Source organism: Tasmannia lanceolata, unplaced genomic scaffold (genome assembly GCF_043159265.1).
Source record: "Tasmannia lanceolata isolate RefF3 unplaced genomic scaffold, GAP_Taslan_0.1 ptg000020l, whole genome shotgun sequence".
NCBI lineage: Eukaryota > Viridiplantae > Streptophyta > Magnoliopsida > Canellales > Winteraceae > Tasmannia > Tasmannia lanceolata.
Window position 1 is genome coordinate 2,488,287 of NW_027518697.1, and position 16,527 is coordinate 2,504,813.

The 16,527-nt window shown below is 38.7% G+C and overlaps 1 protein-coding gene across 2 annotated transcripts; it reads left to right on the forward strand.

Annotated features, from left to right (window-relative positions):
• The first annotated feature begins 2,090 nt into the window (after positions 1-2,090).
• LOC143854060 (phospholipase A I-like protein) lies at positions 2,091-15,934 on the forward strand. 2 transcript variants are annotated; one of them, XM_077363785.1, is made up of 18 exons: positions 2,091-2,742; positions 3,368-3,515; positions 3,645-3,723; positions 3,853-4,006; positions 4,126-4,335; positions 4,421-4,666; positions 5,963-6,125; positions 6,212-6,472; positions 6,573-6,694; positions 6,851-7,012; positions 12,071-12,242; positions 12,548-12,684; positions 12,985-13,123; positions 13,350-13,556; positions 13,643-14,117; positions 14,210-14,426; positions 14,520-14,609; positions 15,271-15,934. In XM_077363785.1, the coding sequence occupies exons 1-18, from the start codon at positions 2,242-2,244 to the stop codon at positions 15,718-15,720; spliced, it is 3,933 nt and encodes a 1,310-aa protein (XP_077219900.1). In that variant the 5' UTR covers positions 2,091-2,241; the 3' UTR covers positions 15,721-15,934. The 2 variants fall into 2 exon arrangements, with proteins under 2 accessions (XP_077219900.1, XP_077219901.1); XM_077363786.1 differs by lacking the exon at positions 2,091-2,742 and having other exon boundaries at positions 3,471-3,515; positions 3,842-4,006.
• The last annotated feature ends 593 nt before the right edge of the window (positions 15,935-16,527 follow it).

Sequence of the window (16,527 nt, forward strand, 5' to 3'; positions counted from 1 at the left end):
ATATTAGAGTTCTCAAAAAGCTCTTAAAACCCTTTAAATACTTTGCGACAAACATGTGGAGAGCATGTTTATCAAAACATTGGAGTGTTGAAATCATTTCCCATTTTTTTCATTGTTTTTATGGGATCTCCCATGCTCTCTCCACTCTACGCTTTCTCAAGTCCTCCCTATTCCTCCTTCTCCAGCCATGCCCCTCAAATATTCCATTGAGATATTTCATGGAATTTTTTTTTTGTCGTTCCTACACATGCCCTTGGCCTGTTAGGGGAATGGTACGAACCCCAATGTGTAAAACAATGTGTGCCTCATTGTATTACAACACTGTTGTTGTGTGCTACTAAAGCATTTAAACTTATTGGGGCGGTTCACCATGGGGATAGTAAATTAGTAAGCAGGGTTTATTTTATGGGATTTGCTAGGATTTCGCGGGGGATAGTAAATTAGTAAGCAGGGTTTATTTTATGGGATTTGCTAGGATTTCGCGGCTCGTCTGTTGCATGTCAGACCAGTCACCTCGTTAATGAAGACAAAAGTTGGTTGTCTCCATTCACGAGGTGGTTGGTCTCTAATGTGCAAGACCAGCTGTGAAATGCCTTTTGCAGTGGACGCTAGCAATTCCCTTATTTTATACTTGGATAGACTTGCTATCTTGATATCGAACTTTGTTTTTAGATAAAATATTAAAACCAAGATAAAAATTGATGAACAAAGGACAAAATAGTCTCAAGATAAAATTATCCAGGCAGAATGGTCAATCTCTAGAATAGCTTATCCAATGTTTCTAGATGAAGAATTGGGGTTGTTCACCATGGGGATGGGGATAGCAAGTCAATGTTTATTTTATTTATCTCTGGGTAGACTTGCTTTCCTTCGTTCACATTGACCGGTACTATTGCATAAAATACTATCAGAATAGAGTTGGTGAACAAGAGATGAAATAATTCCAAGACAAACTTATCCAAAATACTATCCTGGTTAGGGCTGCAACAGGGTCGGGTTTTTCAAAACCCTAGCCCAACCTTGGATCCCATTATCTCGGCCCTTACCTGCCCTGACCCTGAGTCAGAGCCGAAAAACCTCAATCCATTGCCCGCCCAACAGGGCTCAATGCTGGCCCTGGCCCGCCCTGATTGGCCCTGGTTGGGCAGGGCCGGGCCGGGCCAGCCTTAATTGACCATAGTGCAAATACCTGTTAAGAGTGCCAAAAATAAAGCAACCTCTTATCATATAGAACAAAATAATCAATAAACAGATAAAGGGAACAAAATAAGACAATATGAATTCAACAACATGACGGGCAACAGAGACAATTAATAATAATAATCTAAAGAAACATCAATCAAAGATAATATAAAACATTAGCAAAAGAAACATGCACAGATGGTTCAATTCTATAATAGAAAACTTAGGGTCGGGCCAGGTCACGGTATCAGAGGCATTAACCCAGAACCCGACCCGACCTGAGTCAGGGTCTAAAAAAATGAACTCTGACCCGCCCTCAGGGTTGGAAAATCCAGCCCTAACCCTGTTCGGGCTCAGAGCGGGTCAGGGCCAAACTTGCACCCGTAATCCCGGTGATGTCCAATAATCAATTTTGGGCTCACAATCTAAAACGAAAGGGGACTTAAATGAAAAGGCAACCATCCATTTTCGTTGAGAAAATCCGCACTAATCCGAGGGTTAGGATTGTTTGAAAAGAGACATCATGGGATATAACCCTTCGAATAGTGGGCCCTAAAATGAACGGTTTGGATCATTAAGTGGGTCTCATGCACTTCTTCACACTTGGCATGTAACAATTCAGCCATCTAGATAAAAAAAAAGGCCACGGATATTTGTACTAATATGTTATGATAATTGCACTGATTCGTCTTATCTTTTCTATTTTAAACAGTTGTCAAAAGTTATTACAATTAAAAAAAAGAAAAGACAAAGTTGGGTTTGTGCGATTATCAAAACATGGTAGTGACAAAATAAGTAGCCACAAATATAATGTCAAAGAACTTTCATGTCACGTTACCTTGGCAGCGGGCGCAAAAGGGCAATATAGTCATTTTAAGCAAACGTATCCTTCAATATAAGCAGAATCCAATAGTCCCAAACGTATCCTTCTCAAAACCAGGCTTCTGCCCCTCTTCTCCACCCCATTCTAAATATCTAGTTTCTCCTCCAAAACCCTAACCCTATCCCTAATTCCACCCAAACTCCATCTCTCTACAAAACCCTAGAAATTCCAAAACCATGTCATGGGGTTTGGGATGGAAAAGACCATCTGAAGTCTTCCATCTCACCCTAAACTACGGCGAAGACGAAGATTACAATGTCCCTTTAACCACAGATCAATCTCCTCCTTCAAACGAATTAGGGTTTCATAACGAATTAGGGTTTCAAATCGCGCTCGATTGGTCAGCCGGAGATGACGAAGATCAGGTCGCTCTCAGGCTTCAGTCTCAGCTAATGGTTGCTCTTCCCTCTCCACAAGATACTGTAATTCTCGAGCTTAATCAGCAAAATGATGAGAATGTTGGTGTAGAGATGAGGGTTGTGAAGAGGCGAGAGCCATTAAAGGCGGTGAGGATGTCGAAGACGGTGGGGTCGGGGCAACAGAGCGATGGGATCGGGGTTTTGACGAGATTGGTTAGGTCGAATCTCGCGCCTTCGGGGATTGAAGGTGGGTTTTTAGGGTTTGGGGAGCATTGGAAGAGCGTTACGGTGTTGAGTCTCTGTGGATGTAGTTTGTCGGTGAGTTTTTATTTGTTTGTTTATTAGTTTTTGTATGATTGAAATTTAGGGTTTTTTTTGTTGGGTTTTAATTGGTTGGTACTGTTTGGGATTTTGCCTTTTTCATCATTCTGAATGTGGATCCAATTATGAATAGATTTAATTGAAGAATTGAGCCTGATACTGTTTCTGAATTTTGCTGCGTATTCCCGTTTTTTGGGTCTTCAAAAATTTCTGTTGTGATCTTCGGTGGAATTTTTGTCGAGTTTGATCTACGCTCTCAGATTTTCATCGTTTTGATTTGTTATCCATTGGAAGGTTATGTGAATTTTCTACACTAATTAATCTTTTATTTGATTCTAGATTCTAGGAATATTGTTGACAATTGCAATCAAGAGCAACCCATTGATTCTTGGATTATATTTCTGCTACATGTTGCATCATAATTTGGTATTATAACGTGAATCATATAGACAATTGTAACCTTAATTTTACTGAAACCATAGTTTTCCTGAAACTACCATGTTATCTCGTAACCATAGGGAATTCAAGCTATTTCAAAATAAATATTTTATTTCCCAATAAGCTTATTGTTTATAATGAGACTTTGTCATAGAAAGCTTGTTAATTGTGGAATTATTATCAGGTATTGCCAGCAGAGTTGACACGATTGCCACATCTCGAGAAGCTCTACCTTGATAACAATAAGCTGTCAGTTTTGCCGCCTGAGCTTGGTGAACTGAAAATTTTGAAAGTTCTCAGAGTTGACAACAACATGCTGGTTTCAGTTCCCGGTAAACTTGGGCATTTTTTTTTTTGTTGGAAATTAGATGCAAATGGTATTTAATTTGTGCTAGGTTAATACATTGCATTATTCTGTAGGTTATAATACTTGTCTGATCATTTTTAAAACCTTTGAGCAGTTGAACTGAGGCAGTGTGTTGGGTTGGTGGAGCTATCGTTGGAACATAACAAACTGGTTCGGCCCCTTCTGGATTTCAGGTCATTCAAACTGCGATGCACTATTTGGATTAGCCTTTGGCTTTGTTCCACTAGATACTTGTTTGCCGGTGCTCATAATTTCTAGATTTTAGTCTCCGGATCTAATGTTTCTCTTCAGTTTAATGGCAGAGCTATGGCTGAGTTACGTGTTCTAAGGTTATTTGGAAATCCCCTTGAATTTCTTCCAGAAATTTTACCTTTGCACAATCTCCGTCACTTGTCGCTGGCAAACATCAGAATCGAGGCCGATGAAAATTTAAAATCTGTGACTGTGCGAATTGAGGTAATATATATATATATATATATATATATATATATATATATATGACATGGTATTAGCAGTGAGACTTCCGCTGATCACTTATATTCTTGTGGAATAAGAAGACTTTTTCTTGAGTGCAGACGGAGAACAGCTCTTATTTCGTTGCATCTAGACACAAACTAAGTGCCTTCTTCTCTCTTATTTTCCGGTTTTCCTCATGTCATCACCCTCTACTTGCATCTGCATTGGCTAAGATCATGCAAGATCAAGGCAACCGCACGGCTATTGGTAAAGATGAAAATGCTGTGCGGCAACTTATAAGTATGATAAGTAGTGAAGACCGTCATGTGGTATGTAGGTTACTCTTGCTTTAATTAGTTGGATTAATTTAATCCAGTATTTTTTTTTGTTTCTAATCCATCCACTAATTGCAAGGTTGAACAAGCATGCTGCGCTCTATCATCACTTGCGGCAGATGTTTCTTTGGCAATGCAGTTGATAAAATCTGACGTTATGCAACCCATTGAATCAGTTCTGAGATCAGTTGACCCAGAAGAGCTAATTTCTGTGTTGCAAGTCGTGGTTACCTTAGCCTTTGCCTCTGATATTGTTGCTCAAAAAATGTTGACTAAAGACGTACTGAAATCCCTGAAAGCCTTGTGTGCTCATAAGAACACAGAGGCAAGTATACTTCAACATGCTTATAATTTACATATTATGTTTTCTCATGTTTCCTAAAGGGGGTTATGTGTTAATATGTTACATGGATTCTTCTGAACCATGGTTTAAAATTTCGGTTTCGGTAATCGCTTCGGACCCCACCAAAAACTGAAATTTCGGCGAAATCCGAAATTTTGTAATTTGGTTTGAAATTCTGGACTGAAATTCCGAAATTTTGTAACACTTTTTTTCAATAAATAATGGCATTTAATCTAAATTTCGGACCGAAATTACCGAAATTTGGTAAATGGCGAAAAATGGAATTTCAGGAAATTTCGGTTTTGGTCTCCACCGAAATCTGAAATTTCGGATTTCGGTCGAAATTTAAAACCATGTTCTGAACGAGCAAAGAATCCTTGTCGGACACGTCTCAGTTTCCAATACTTTAGGATTCAGACACTTTCTTGGTTTCTTTTAAGAGAATAGTGTTTCTGAGCTAGAGCTCAGAAACAGTTGTGGGCTCACATTGTTGGGGGATCCAAAGCATTCATTTGGAAGGCCCTATCATGGATAGGGTGTCGACAAAAAATCAGCTCCATTGGATCATCCTAACCCTTCAATTTGTGGAGGGGAAAATGGGCAGATTTGTGGAGAAACAGTATCTGTCCATTTTTCCCTCCACAAATGGAAGGGTTAGGATGATCCTATGGACCTGATTTTTGGTACACACCCTATCCATGATAGGGCCTTTTAAATGAATGCTTTGGATCCCCCCAAAAACATTGGCCAACATGAGTTTTTGAATCTCTAGCTCAGAAACACTATTCTATTCTTTTAATTGTTTTTTTTTTTTCCGGGGTGTTGCTAACAAGTGCCCTAAGTGCACCCGTTAAGGTGCATTGGAAAAGATATTTTGCAATCATTTTACACTTAATTTCATACTTTTGCATCTGTTTTAAGACTTCATCAAAATGTGTAAAATATCTTTTCCAATGCAACAAACCCCCCCCCCCCCCCCCCCCCCCGCCCCCCGCTTTTTTTTTGTTACTTCCATCACCTGACAATCACTACATGTTTTAAGTTTTATCCATCCTAATAGTAAGTTTTTATATTTTATAAGAAAATAAAACATAATATTTACTCAACCTACTAAAAAATTTAATATATTATTTATAGTAATTAAAAATTCAGAATTAATTATAATAAATCTTTCTTTTTGAGGTTTGCCGAATCCGACACTTGATACACGTGTCGGATTCCGACACTCTATCCGTACTGATGCAACATAGTGTGTTATTGATGGCTACCTTTTGTTAGGTGCAAAGACTAGCTCTTTTTGCTGTTGGTAATTTAGCTTTCTGTCTGGAGAACCGCCGTACTCTAGCCACTTCAGAAAGCTTGCATGACCTTCTCCTACGCCTTACGGTTTCACCTGAGCCCCGTGTGAATAAAGCTGCAGCACGTGCCTTGGCAATTTTTGGTTTGTTTCTTGTATCTAGTGTATCTTAGTTAACAGATATTTTTTAGACCCCAATTTTCTGTGCCATTGACCGTGTTCTTCTTCAGGAGAAAATGAGAATCTGCGGCGGGCAATTAGAGGAAGACAGGTTCCAAAGCAAGGACTGCGTATACTATCAATGGATGGTGGTGGTATGAAAGGTCTGGCAACTGTCCAGATACTTAAACAAATTGAGCAAGGAACTGGGAAACGTATCCACGAGATGTTTGACCTTATATGTGGCACATCTACTGGTGGTATGCTTGCTATAGCTCTTGGAATCAAACAAATGACCTTGGACGAGTGTGAGGAAATCTACAAGGAACTTGGTATGTACTATGTACATTTAGGACACTCACACTCACATGACATGATGTATAATTTATTCATTGGATTTATGTATGCCATTTCATAATTATGGTTATCCAGGAAAACTTGTGTTCGCTGAACCTGTTCCAAAGGATAATGAAGCTGCAACATGGAAAGAGAAGTTGGATCAACTTTACAAAAGTTCATCACAGAGCTTTAGAGTTGTCGTCCATGGATCTAAAGTATACAAGATCACACTTTTCTTATGTTTTTTCTCTCTCTCTTTTTTTGAATGGTTCTTATGCTTTTTTCTAGCTTCTTGTTTTTGTTTTTTTCTTCCTTCCCTTTTTTTCTCATTTCTCATGGAGTAGGAAGCCTTACCGTCAATGGTTTTACAGCACAGTGCAGATCAGTTTGAGAAGTTGCTGAAAGAGATGTGTGCCGATGACGATGGTGACCTTTTAATAGATTCAGCTGTGAAAAGCATTCCAAAAGTTTTTGTAGTATCAACTCTGGTCAGCGTGCTGCCAGCTCAGCCTTTTATATTTCGAAACTATCAGGTCCATTTGCTTTGCAATACATCTTTTTTTTTGAATGGATGCCAATACATCTTAAAGCATTGGACATGAGCACAATCTTCTAACACCCTCATTTTAGGAAATAGTAGCTTATGAATGAATTTAAGCTTGCAGAGGAAAGAAATATATTGTCCTGTTGACTTCTTTCCCTTTACTAAAATGAGAACAAGTTACTCTCCAAGTATACCAAAATCCTTATCATCCTTTTCTATGTAATCTCTAGTCTGTAGTCCATGTTGATGTTCAACCACTGCGTGTCTGCATACTGTCTCAAGTCATTCAAATGCTTTTATTTTATTTTATGTGAAAGCAGATCTTCTTTGAATCAATCATCAATAAAGAAAATCACAATTCAAAGCTTGCAAGAATCTAATGTTCTAATTCAGTCAGGCCATGATATTTGAAATGATGAGGTAGAAGCATGGTTCAGAATATCAGCCAATATGGATTTGTATCTGTTTCAATAGGGTCTGATATAACATGAACTCCCGTATTGGTTCTTACAAAAAAATTTCAATTGTAGCGGCCAATACTGCGTGTTATAGGTGTTACGGACTCAAACGAAGCTGAGGTCCGGGCGGTGCATCAAGGTTTTAAATTGCGTGATAAGAATAGCCTTGATAAAGTGATTGTTGAAGGGGATTCTCAGAATGTGATCCATTGGCTTAAAGGTCTCCCTTGAAGATTTGCTAGATTCTTTGACTAAATCCAAGACTAGGTGGGGGCTTCTCTTATTGCCTTCGAGAGTTCCAGCATGTGCGTCGTTCTGCTAACAGAGTGGCTGATTGGCTCGCTAGAGAAGGGATTGAGAAGGAAGACTTGGAGCTTTTTGATTTTTTGCCCCTTGAATCTGTGTTTTTGCTCCCCGTATTGTATTCTTTTTTTCTTTTTCCTTTTCTTCTTTGTGTTTGACCATCTCGGTCTTTCTTTAATGAATCTAGTAGTCGTTAAAAAAAACTGCTTGCTATAGATCTAGAACATTAACTAGATTAAAAAGGAAGAACCTAGAAGAAGCAAGGATGGAGTAAGAGATGGAGAGCATATTTTTAAATTTCCTATGAAACTGATACAAACCGACCGAAATGTTTACATTTCCATTCCCACCGGAATGCATAACGCACAACGAAACCAAAATTGTAAGTTTATTAATGGTATATTATATCAATGTGTTCATAATCATATTTATATGAATTGCATGTAAAATATGATATATGTATTATGTATAAATATGTATATGAATTACATATGAAATGTGATATGTTTTGAATTATCAGATTTGCGGTCACTGGGTGTTCAATGTTTTAAACCATTATGAGTGGGTTTTTTTTGCTTATGATGTTTTTAGTGTATTTGTACTTATTCTAGTGTTCTCTAAAGTTTCATTTTAAATGTCCGTCTGCATATGTCTCCATACATTTCTATAATTTTATAGGATTTCTATGAAAATTTTCATCTGAAATCGTCATTTTTTCATTTCCATCTCGATCGAGACGTATACCAAATTCGAAACCCAAAACCTTGATGAGAGAGAGAGAGAGAGAGAGAGAGAGAGAGAGAGAGAGAGGTTGGGGAAAATGGCCATAGGGTTTGGAAAACACCCAACACACTTGTCCTATGCAAATCCCATGTTGGCCCCCTACCTAGGTTACTGAAGACACTTAAGTCACTTAAATGGCTTATAGATGGAAAAAGTGGAAAAGATCAAAATGCCCCAACATGGGAAAAACCTAAAAAATTCAACATGACTTTATATTAAGGGTCCCATCTTTATACATTTAAATCCCTCTACGCTCTCCCTCAAGGCAATGTGAATAGCATCCTTATATCTGCAACAAAGTTTCATGGGAATAGAAACCTCAGTCGTATCTCTGTGAGTACATTTGCAACAAAGTTTCATGGGAATAGAAACCTCAGTCGTATCTCTGTGAGTACATTAACTAATTAGTATCATGAGCCATGGATTTGTAATCATCCTCAGCTGACAAATGAGCCACCACTGACCATATCTTTCCTTTAAGTTGCCATGTTACCACCAGCAAAGATGCAATGGCCACTAGTTTATTTTTGTAATTTGGGGATCCCACTCATTCTCAACTCGACTCAACAAAGCCTTTGTCCCAAACTCGTTGGGGTCGGCTAAATGAATCCTTTAGAAAAATTTCATGAAGAAGGTGAAAGGAATCTACCCGGCTCTAGTTGGGTTCTTCTATGTGGATCATTTTCTTCCATTCTATCCTATCCAAGGTCATGTTCTCTGTTATGTTCCTAGCTATCAAGTCTTTCCTCACTGTTTCTACCCAAGTTGTTTTCGCTCTGCCCCTACCTCTTTTTACTCCATCAATTTGACACGAGTCGCCTCTTCTCACCGGAGCATCCAAAGGCGTACGTTGGATATGTCCAAACCATCTTAAGCGGTGCTCTCTCATCTTCTCCTCAATTGGTGCCACCTCCACCTTTCTATGAATGTCTACATTTTTAATTCTACCTAACCTTGTGTGGCCGTACATCCATCTAAGCATTCACATCTCTGCTCATTATGCATCAAAATATCCCACCTCTAATTCCAATGATTTAAATACAACAAACTTTTTTCCTAGAGATCCTTTGAGAGAGGAACTATGTGAAGAACAATTTCTCAATGTTGAAGGCATGCTGAATGCATGAACTCAACATATGCAATATCTGGGTGTGTGATGGTCAAATATATATGATTTTCAACCATTCCTTCATATCTAGAAGGATCATGAAGAGGAGTTGTAGTCTTACTGAAGAGTTTGTGATTAAGCTCAAGAAGACTGCCAATTGATTTTGCCCCTGGTAAACTGGTGTCCGTAAGGAGATCTAAAACTTACTTACGTTGAAAAATGAAAATGCCTCACTTAGAACAAGTGACTTCAATCCCAAAAAAATACTTAAAGATACCACAGATTCTTGATATAAAAAACACTGCAAATATTACTTAACATTTGAACTATTTCCAGTAAACACAATGCCACCTACATAGCTTATTCAAAAAAAAACAATGCCACCTACATACATATCAGAGTGGTGGTAGGACCCATAGTTTTAAAACTCCACTGCATCAGTGTCGATTCCACCGAGTAGACTCCCTTTTCCCTTGACCGTGTTCCACGTTTTTTCGCCACGTTCCTCGTTTTGCCCTGCAAAATTATTAAAAACTCATTTGACACTCCCGAGTTATGACCGTGTCAACCTAGTACTTGACTGCATCGTGCCAAGTCAACTAGGATTTTCTTCGACCGCATTTTGACCCGCATCCGCGTTTTGAAACACTGGTAGGCCCTGATGTCTTCTTGACGAAGACTGGGTGAATAAGTACTCCGTCGAAAGTTGTACTCGGAAATAGTTGTGCAGAGTCGCTCGAACCATGCTCGTGGTCCTCAATGCCCATGGTGATTCCCTCAACCCATAGAGTCATTCTAAGTCTGTACACCTCCCATCTAAGTCATTCTAATACTCGCTGTCTTCTTGATCTAAGGCTAAGTGATCATGGGCATGGTTTGAACTTTCCACCAAAACCGGCACGAAACGACCGGAATACTTTTGTTTCCAAAATCTTAAGTAGGGGACATCCACGACCGAGATGGTTGAAGCAAAAAAAGAAAAAAAGAAAATGGCGACCTAAAAGGAACAAAAGCTGTTTTTTCTTTTGGGGGGGTTAGGAGTAGGAAATCAAATATCTCCACGGCGGGCCTGCCTACACCCGCCGAGCAACAAATATTATCCTACTTACATTTCCATAAAATCAAAGAATCTCAGAGAACATATACCAACCAGTTGCAGTTGAACAATGTCTTCTAGGCATCCTGACCAATCAGCATCAACATAGACAGTTAACTCCAGGGAGGATGAGGATGGGAAAAAAGGAAGTATGTGACATGTAGTTTCAACAATGCATAACATGGAGGTTATTTTGGATGATTAAATTTCTGACTTCACTTCTCTTAGTTGAGGAACTCATTCTTCTAATGCTTTACACCAATTTTTATCATCATTTCTAGGACTCTTCTTTTTTCCTCGGTAGGAATTGCAACCTCGTAATTCTAGCTGAATGCTTCACACCATAGTCCAATGTTTTGTTAGCTTTAGAGGCTGCTCTTTCCATATTTCTCAGACGATTCATAAATCAAAAGTGATCCAGATTCAAGGGCTGCAAAGTAATTTGCATGAGCGACAGTCTCCTACACCTGGTTTGTAGACGAAATCTCATTAACCTGAGAAGTAACTGGCAAGTTGGAGCATCTTGGAGTGAATTTTCAAGTTCAGGACTATGTTGCTTTATAGATGTAGAGATTAAGGATTTCCCTCTTTGTATTTTCTTGTTAACTGGGACCCACTCCTTCCTGATAATATTTTTCTTTCCCTAGGAGGCACATTTCTCAGTTGAATGACCATAGACTTTGCAGTTGGATCACGGATTGGGTTTCCAGTCATATTCCTGAATCTGGAAAGAGGCACCACAAGATTCTATAATTTCCACTATGTTGGGCACATCTCGACCATACTGAATTTACATGAAATCATGGGAACCTCAGTAATTTAAAAGTGACAAAAAAAATCTTGACAAATTGGAGGGCTAGGATTGTCAGATGGCTCAGAATTTTTGTCGATGACTTGTTCATTCTAGGGCCTAGCAGATGAATGTTTTAGACCACCGAACTGCTGGACCCCACTTGTCTACCACCAGTATGTTTACTTGGAAAAATACTGGTGAACACCATATAACTCCTAATTCTAAGCATTTGTGTATATCCATGCAACTTTACTAATTACTAACCCATTTTTTAGTTCATAGTCCTGTTTCTAGTTTTTTTCATAAAAACTTAATTCATAGTTTTATAAAATCTTTGTGGTTAAGGCTTTGATTTGGATAAGATACTGAATGCCTTTCTTCGTGACCACCACGTTTGTAAATATAACCTTTTAATGGGCAATTGCTGGAGATTAAGGAATCCTTATCTTCTATTATTCTTGTGTGATGTATGTTGGAATGAACCATGTTTGTCTCGGAATTTGCAGTATCCTGCCGGCACACCGGAGACACCTTTAGGAACAGCCGATGGTCCACCAATCAGTGGGGTAGGACCCACAGCCAAGCGTGGTGCTCTTCTTGGAAGCTGCAAGCATCGTATATGGGAAGCTATAAGAGCATCATCTGCTGCCCCATATTATCTTGACGATTTCTCTGATGGTATTGTTCTCCCATATCTACACTTTTAACTCCTTTTATTTGATTCCTGTAAAATTTCCCTCGTTGCATCTCTGAGCAATTTGCATGATGATATATTACATTTAGGCAGCAAGAGCAAGGTTTGAAATTTCTAATTTCGGTGTAAATCATAAAATTTAAAAATTCCGGTATATATTTCGGTTTTGGTTCCGTCCGTAATCCGAAATTTCTGCTGAAATTTAAAACCATGAGCAAGAGTAGATCCATCCAACCTTTACAACTAGTTTGGTCCTAATAGTAGCATTTCTTTTCATTATTTGTTTCAGACGTAAATCGTTGGCAGGATGGGGCTATTGTAGCAAACAATCCCACTATTTTTTCCATAAGAGAAGCACAGCTTCTGTGGCCTGACACACAAATTGACTGTCTAGTTTCTATAGGATGTGGTTCTGTTCCAACAAAGGTATGTGAAAAAATTGTATTTGGTTTTTGCATTGTTCCTTTTACTGGTATTTTTTTTTGAAATGGCAAATTCCTTTTACTGGTATTGCCACCATGTTCCTTTTGCGTTGTAATCTTTGGCAAGAAAACCCTTAAAAAAACAATGAATGACCCAATTATAGGTTTCTTGCTTAAAAATGCAATTGGGAAGGAACAGTGGGATTTACTAAGCTGCTTGACTAATTAGTCGTTCTACTGCTATATAAACTCTTCAAGGTTGTTAATGCATTTTCTTTCTTTCTTTTGATATTTATAATCCTAGGTTCGAAAGGGAGGGTGGCGTTATCTGGATACTGGACAAGTGTTGATTGAGAGTGCATGCTCAGTGGAGCGAGTGGAGGAAGCGTTGAACACCTTGTTACCAATGCTTCCTGAAATACACTATTTTCGATTTAATCCAGGTGAGGACTAGTTATTCTGCTTCTAATCTCCTGTGTTTCTCCCCCAGCTGGGCACACCTTCTCTCTTGAAAGTGTTTTTTATTTTATTTTATTTATTTTTTGTCTTGAAAGTTCATCCTTTGAGTAGTACCAACTGCCAAGACATTTCATAGACATGTTCATTATGGTTGAAGAGTAAATGAGATGTAAAAAAGTCATAACTTGGCTATGTATTTCATGTGCATAGTTGATGAGCGTTGCGATATGGAACTGGATGAGACTGACCCTGCAGTCTGGCTCAAGTTAGAGGCGGCAACCAAGGAGTACATCCACACCAATTTTGAGTCCTTCAAGAATGTCTGTGAGCGGCTACTCCCGCCATATCTCAGCGAAGAAAATTGGTCAGAGAAGATGAAACCTCAAAATTTTCCTAGAACAAAGCCTTCAAACACAGGTTAGCATCTTGGTGCCTCTTCTTTCCGCTGCTGGTGGGATTATTTTCGATTTAAAAATCATATTTTTTCTTTCTGTTTGGTGTAGTGCTCAATGAAAACAGCCCGTCATTAGGTTGGAGGCGAATGATACTTCTTGTAGAATCTTCTTTTAGTCCTGATTCGGGAAAATCTGTTCACCATGCTAGATCCCTGGAGACATTCTGTGCCCGTAATGGAATTAGGTTGTCTCTTATGAATAAAGTACCAGGGTTTTCCAAGCCAACACCAACATTTCCTACGCCGTTCACATCACCAATGTTCACTGGAAGCTTTCCATCAAGTCCACTTATTTACAGTCCTGAAATTGGTCCCCAGAGGATTAATAGAATTGATTTAGTCCCACCTCTAAGCTTGGACGGCTTTCAGACTGGAAAGCCTTCTGTTTCGCCGCCAAAATCACCATCAGGAATTAGGCAGCTTTCTCTACCTGTTCGGTCATTGCACGAAAAGCTACAGAATTTGCCCCAAGCTGGGGTTATACATTTGGCTCTTCAAAATGATTCAATTGGTTCAATATTAAGGTGGAACTTTCTTTCTTTTTAATATATGCCGGCATTCCTTGCATATGAAGCTTTTAAATTTGATTATAACATGCTTGACATCTATCTGCCAGCTGGCAGAATGATGTGTTTGTGGTTGCGGAACCAGGGGACCTTGCAGATAGATTTCTACAGAGTGTTAGATTAAGTTTTTCGTTGGCTATGCGTGGTCGCAGCAGAAAGCATGCATCCATCTTAGGGAAAATTATGACTGTAGCTGATTTGGTTGCATACAAACCTTACTTCGAAGTAGGAGGTATCCTCCATCGTTATATTGGACGACAAACCCATGTAAGTTTACCACTTCTATTTTATTCGATCTGTTCCCTTTACTGTTACCAAGCAACAAAATCACTTAGCTGATCACTATGCTGATGTATGAAGGTCTTGGAAGATGACGAAGAAATCTCGGCATTTATGTTTCGAAGGACTGTCCCTGCTATTCACTTGACCTCTGATGATGTTCGTTGGATGGTATGTTTACATTGTTACTTTGTTAGTCCCTGCTTTATTTTATTCATTCTCTTTTACCGGCAATAAAAATTGGCTCATTCAGTCCTTTAGCTCACTCACCACACATTTTTTTTTCCTGCTTGACTTCTCATAAGATTAACTTGTGCATCATGTTTAGCTTGTGAATCTTCTGATTATGTTTCAATTTCAAGCCGTTAATTACCAGAAATCTGCATAAACGAGAGCTTAAAACTGTAAAAAAAACTTGAATATGTTCCCTCTAGGTGTTGAAGTTCTCAAACAGAATTTGTCATTTTTCTTGTGTCTGGTCCTTTTCTTGTGGTTCAATAAAGCCTTATCTTCTTAAAAAAAGGTTGCAATACAGCGCAAGAATATATATTATTTATATGGATAAAGCTAGGATAATTACAGTTATCTTCTTAAATCAATGGTCATTGGACCCTTAAGTAGATGGAAGTTACATAGATCCCATTTATGCCCTAAGAAATAGTGAACAGCATTGTTTATTTATCTAATTATTGTGCAAGCTGCTATTATTTGAAATGAATATTCAGTGGAATGATGGTTGTCCATTCATCAACTGCATTTCATTAAAAGGGTTTAATTATTTTCTGTTCTGATAGCTACTCTCTATGCCATTTCCATCTTTGGATATGTTCAGGTAGGAGCATGGAGAGACAGAATTATAATCTGTACTGGGAAGTGTGGGCCCACCCCCAGTTTAGTGAAGGCATTTCTAGATTCTGGTGCCAAAGCTGTCATTTCTTCGTCGATTGAGCATCCCGAAACACAGTCGATGGTTTTTCATGGGACTGGGAACTTCAATGGTGTGGATGACGGGAGATTTGTTATAGGAGATGAAGAGGCGGAGGAAGAAGAACCAGAACCAGAACCAGCTAGCCCTATGAGTGATTGGGAAGATAGTGATCCTGAGAAATGTGACCACTTGACAAGTTGGAGAGACGATGATGAAGAGGATTTATCCCGGTTTGTTTGTCTTCTATATGATGCACTGTTCCGAGAAGGCGCAAAAGTGGATAGTGCTCTTCAACATGCTCTTGGCTCACACCCGAAGCTGAGGTATACATGCCATCTTCCAAGTATACTATAGTTGCACCAAAAAAAAAAAAGGTATAAAATTATAATTACAATAACAGTGAAACCGAGAGGCAAAGAATCCAGTTTTGGGGCTATAAGAAATAAGGCTATATCTTTATGTTACATATTTAAATAACTTGGTGCAATTATTTTCTGAGTTTTCTCGTCTTATAGAATTTGTACATTGTATACATACACTAGAAATAATGAAATACCATTTTGGTCCACCAGGAGCATTTTGCTTGCCTTTTTGGCGTGTAAATATGATTTCCCGATTCTATGGGAGTAAAATAGGTGTTCCATATTGGGAACATAAAAACTAAAATCCATTTTCAACAAAGAAAAAAAAAAACTAAAATGCGTAATGAGACTGAGAGTTAAACCACTGTTTGCTTCGGTGATTTGACTCAGCCCGAGTTGACCCCCATCTTTTGTTTCGGTTCGAGATTTGCCCTACCAAGTCAATCAGAACTCCTTCGACTCAGGCGAGTCGACTCTCTTTTACTATGTCGAAGTTCTCGGCCAAGCCTAAATTGTGAAACATAGAGTGAAATAACCATAATTTTGAATTTTTTCGCTATTGGACCGTGATAAAACACAACTTTCTCTGCGGTGCCATGGATCAATTGTGCCCTTTTTAAAGTTATTCCTGGTTTTTTAACAGACTTGCTTGTTCAGCTACCCATGAGGAACATATGATATGGGTGTTTTACATTAATATTAGTTTATCCAGTGGTGGAAGAGGCAGAGAATTGACAGGGCATGAATGGTGAGAAGTGGTTGAAAAACAGGGAAAAGAAAAGCCGTATTCAAAATAGAG

Excerpts from the sequence above, each read along its gene's own strand:
- LOC143854060 (XM_077363785.1), top strand. The coding sequence starts at position 2,242 with ATGTCATGGGGTTTGGGATGGAAAAGACCATCTGAAGTCTTCCATCTC. Across the intron at positions 4,336-4,420 it reads GTAGTGAAGACCGTCATGTG|GTTGAACAAGCATGCTGCGC; the intron begins GTATGTAGGTTA and ends ACTAATTGCAAG. Across the intron at positions 14,427-14,519 it reads ATATTGGACGACAAACCCAT|GTCTTGGAAGATGACGAAGA; the intron begins GTAAGTTTACCA and ends TGATGTATGAAG.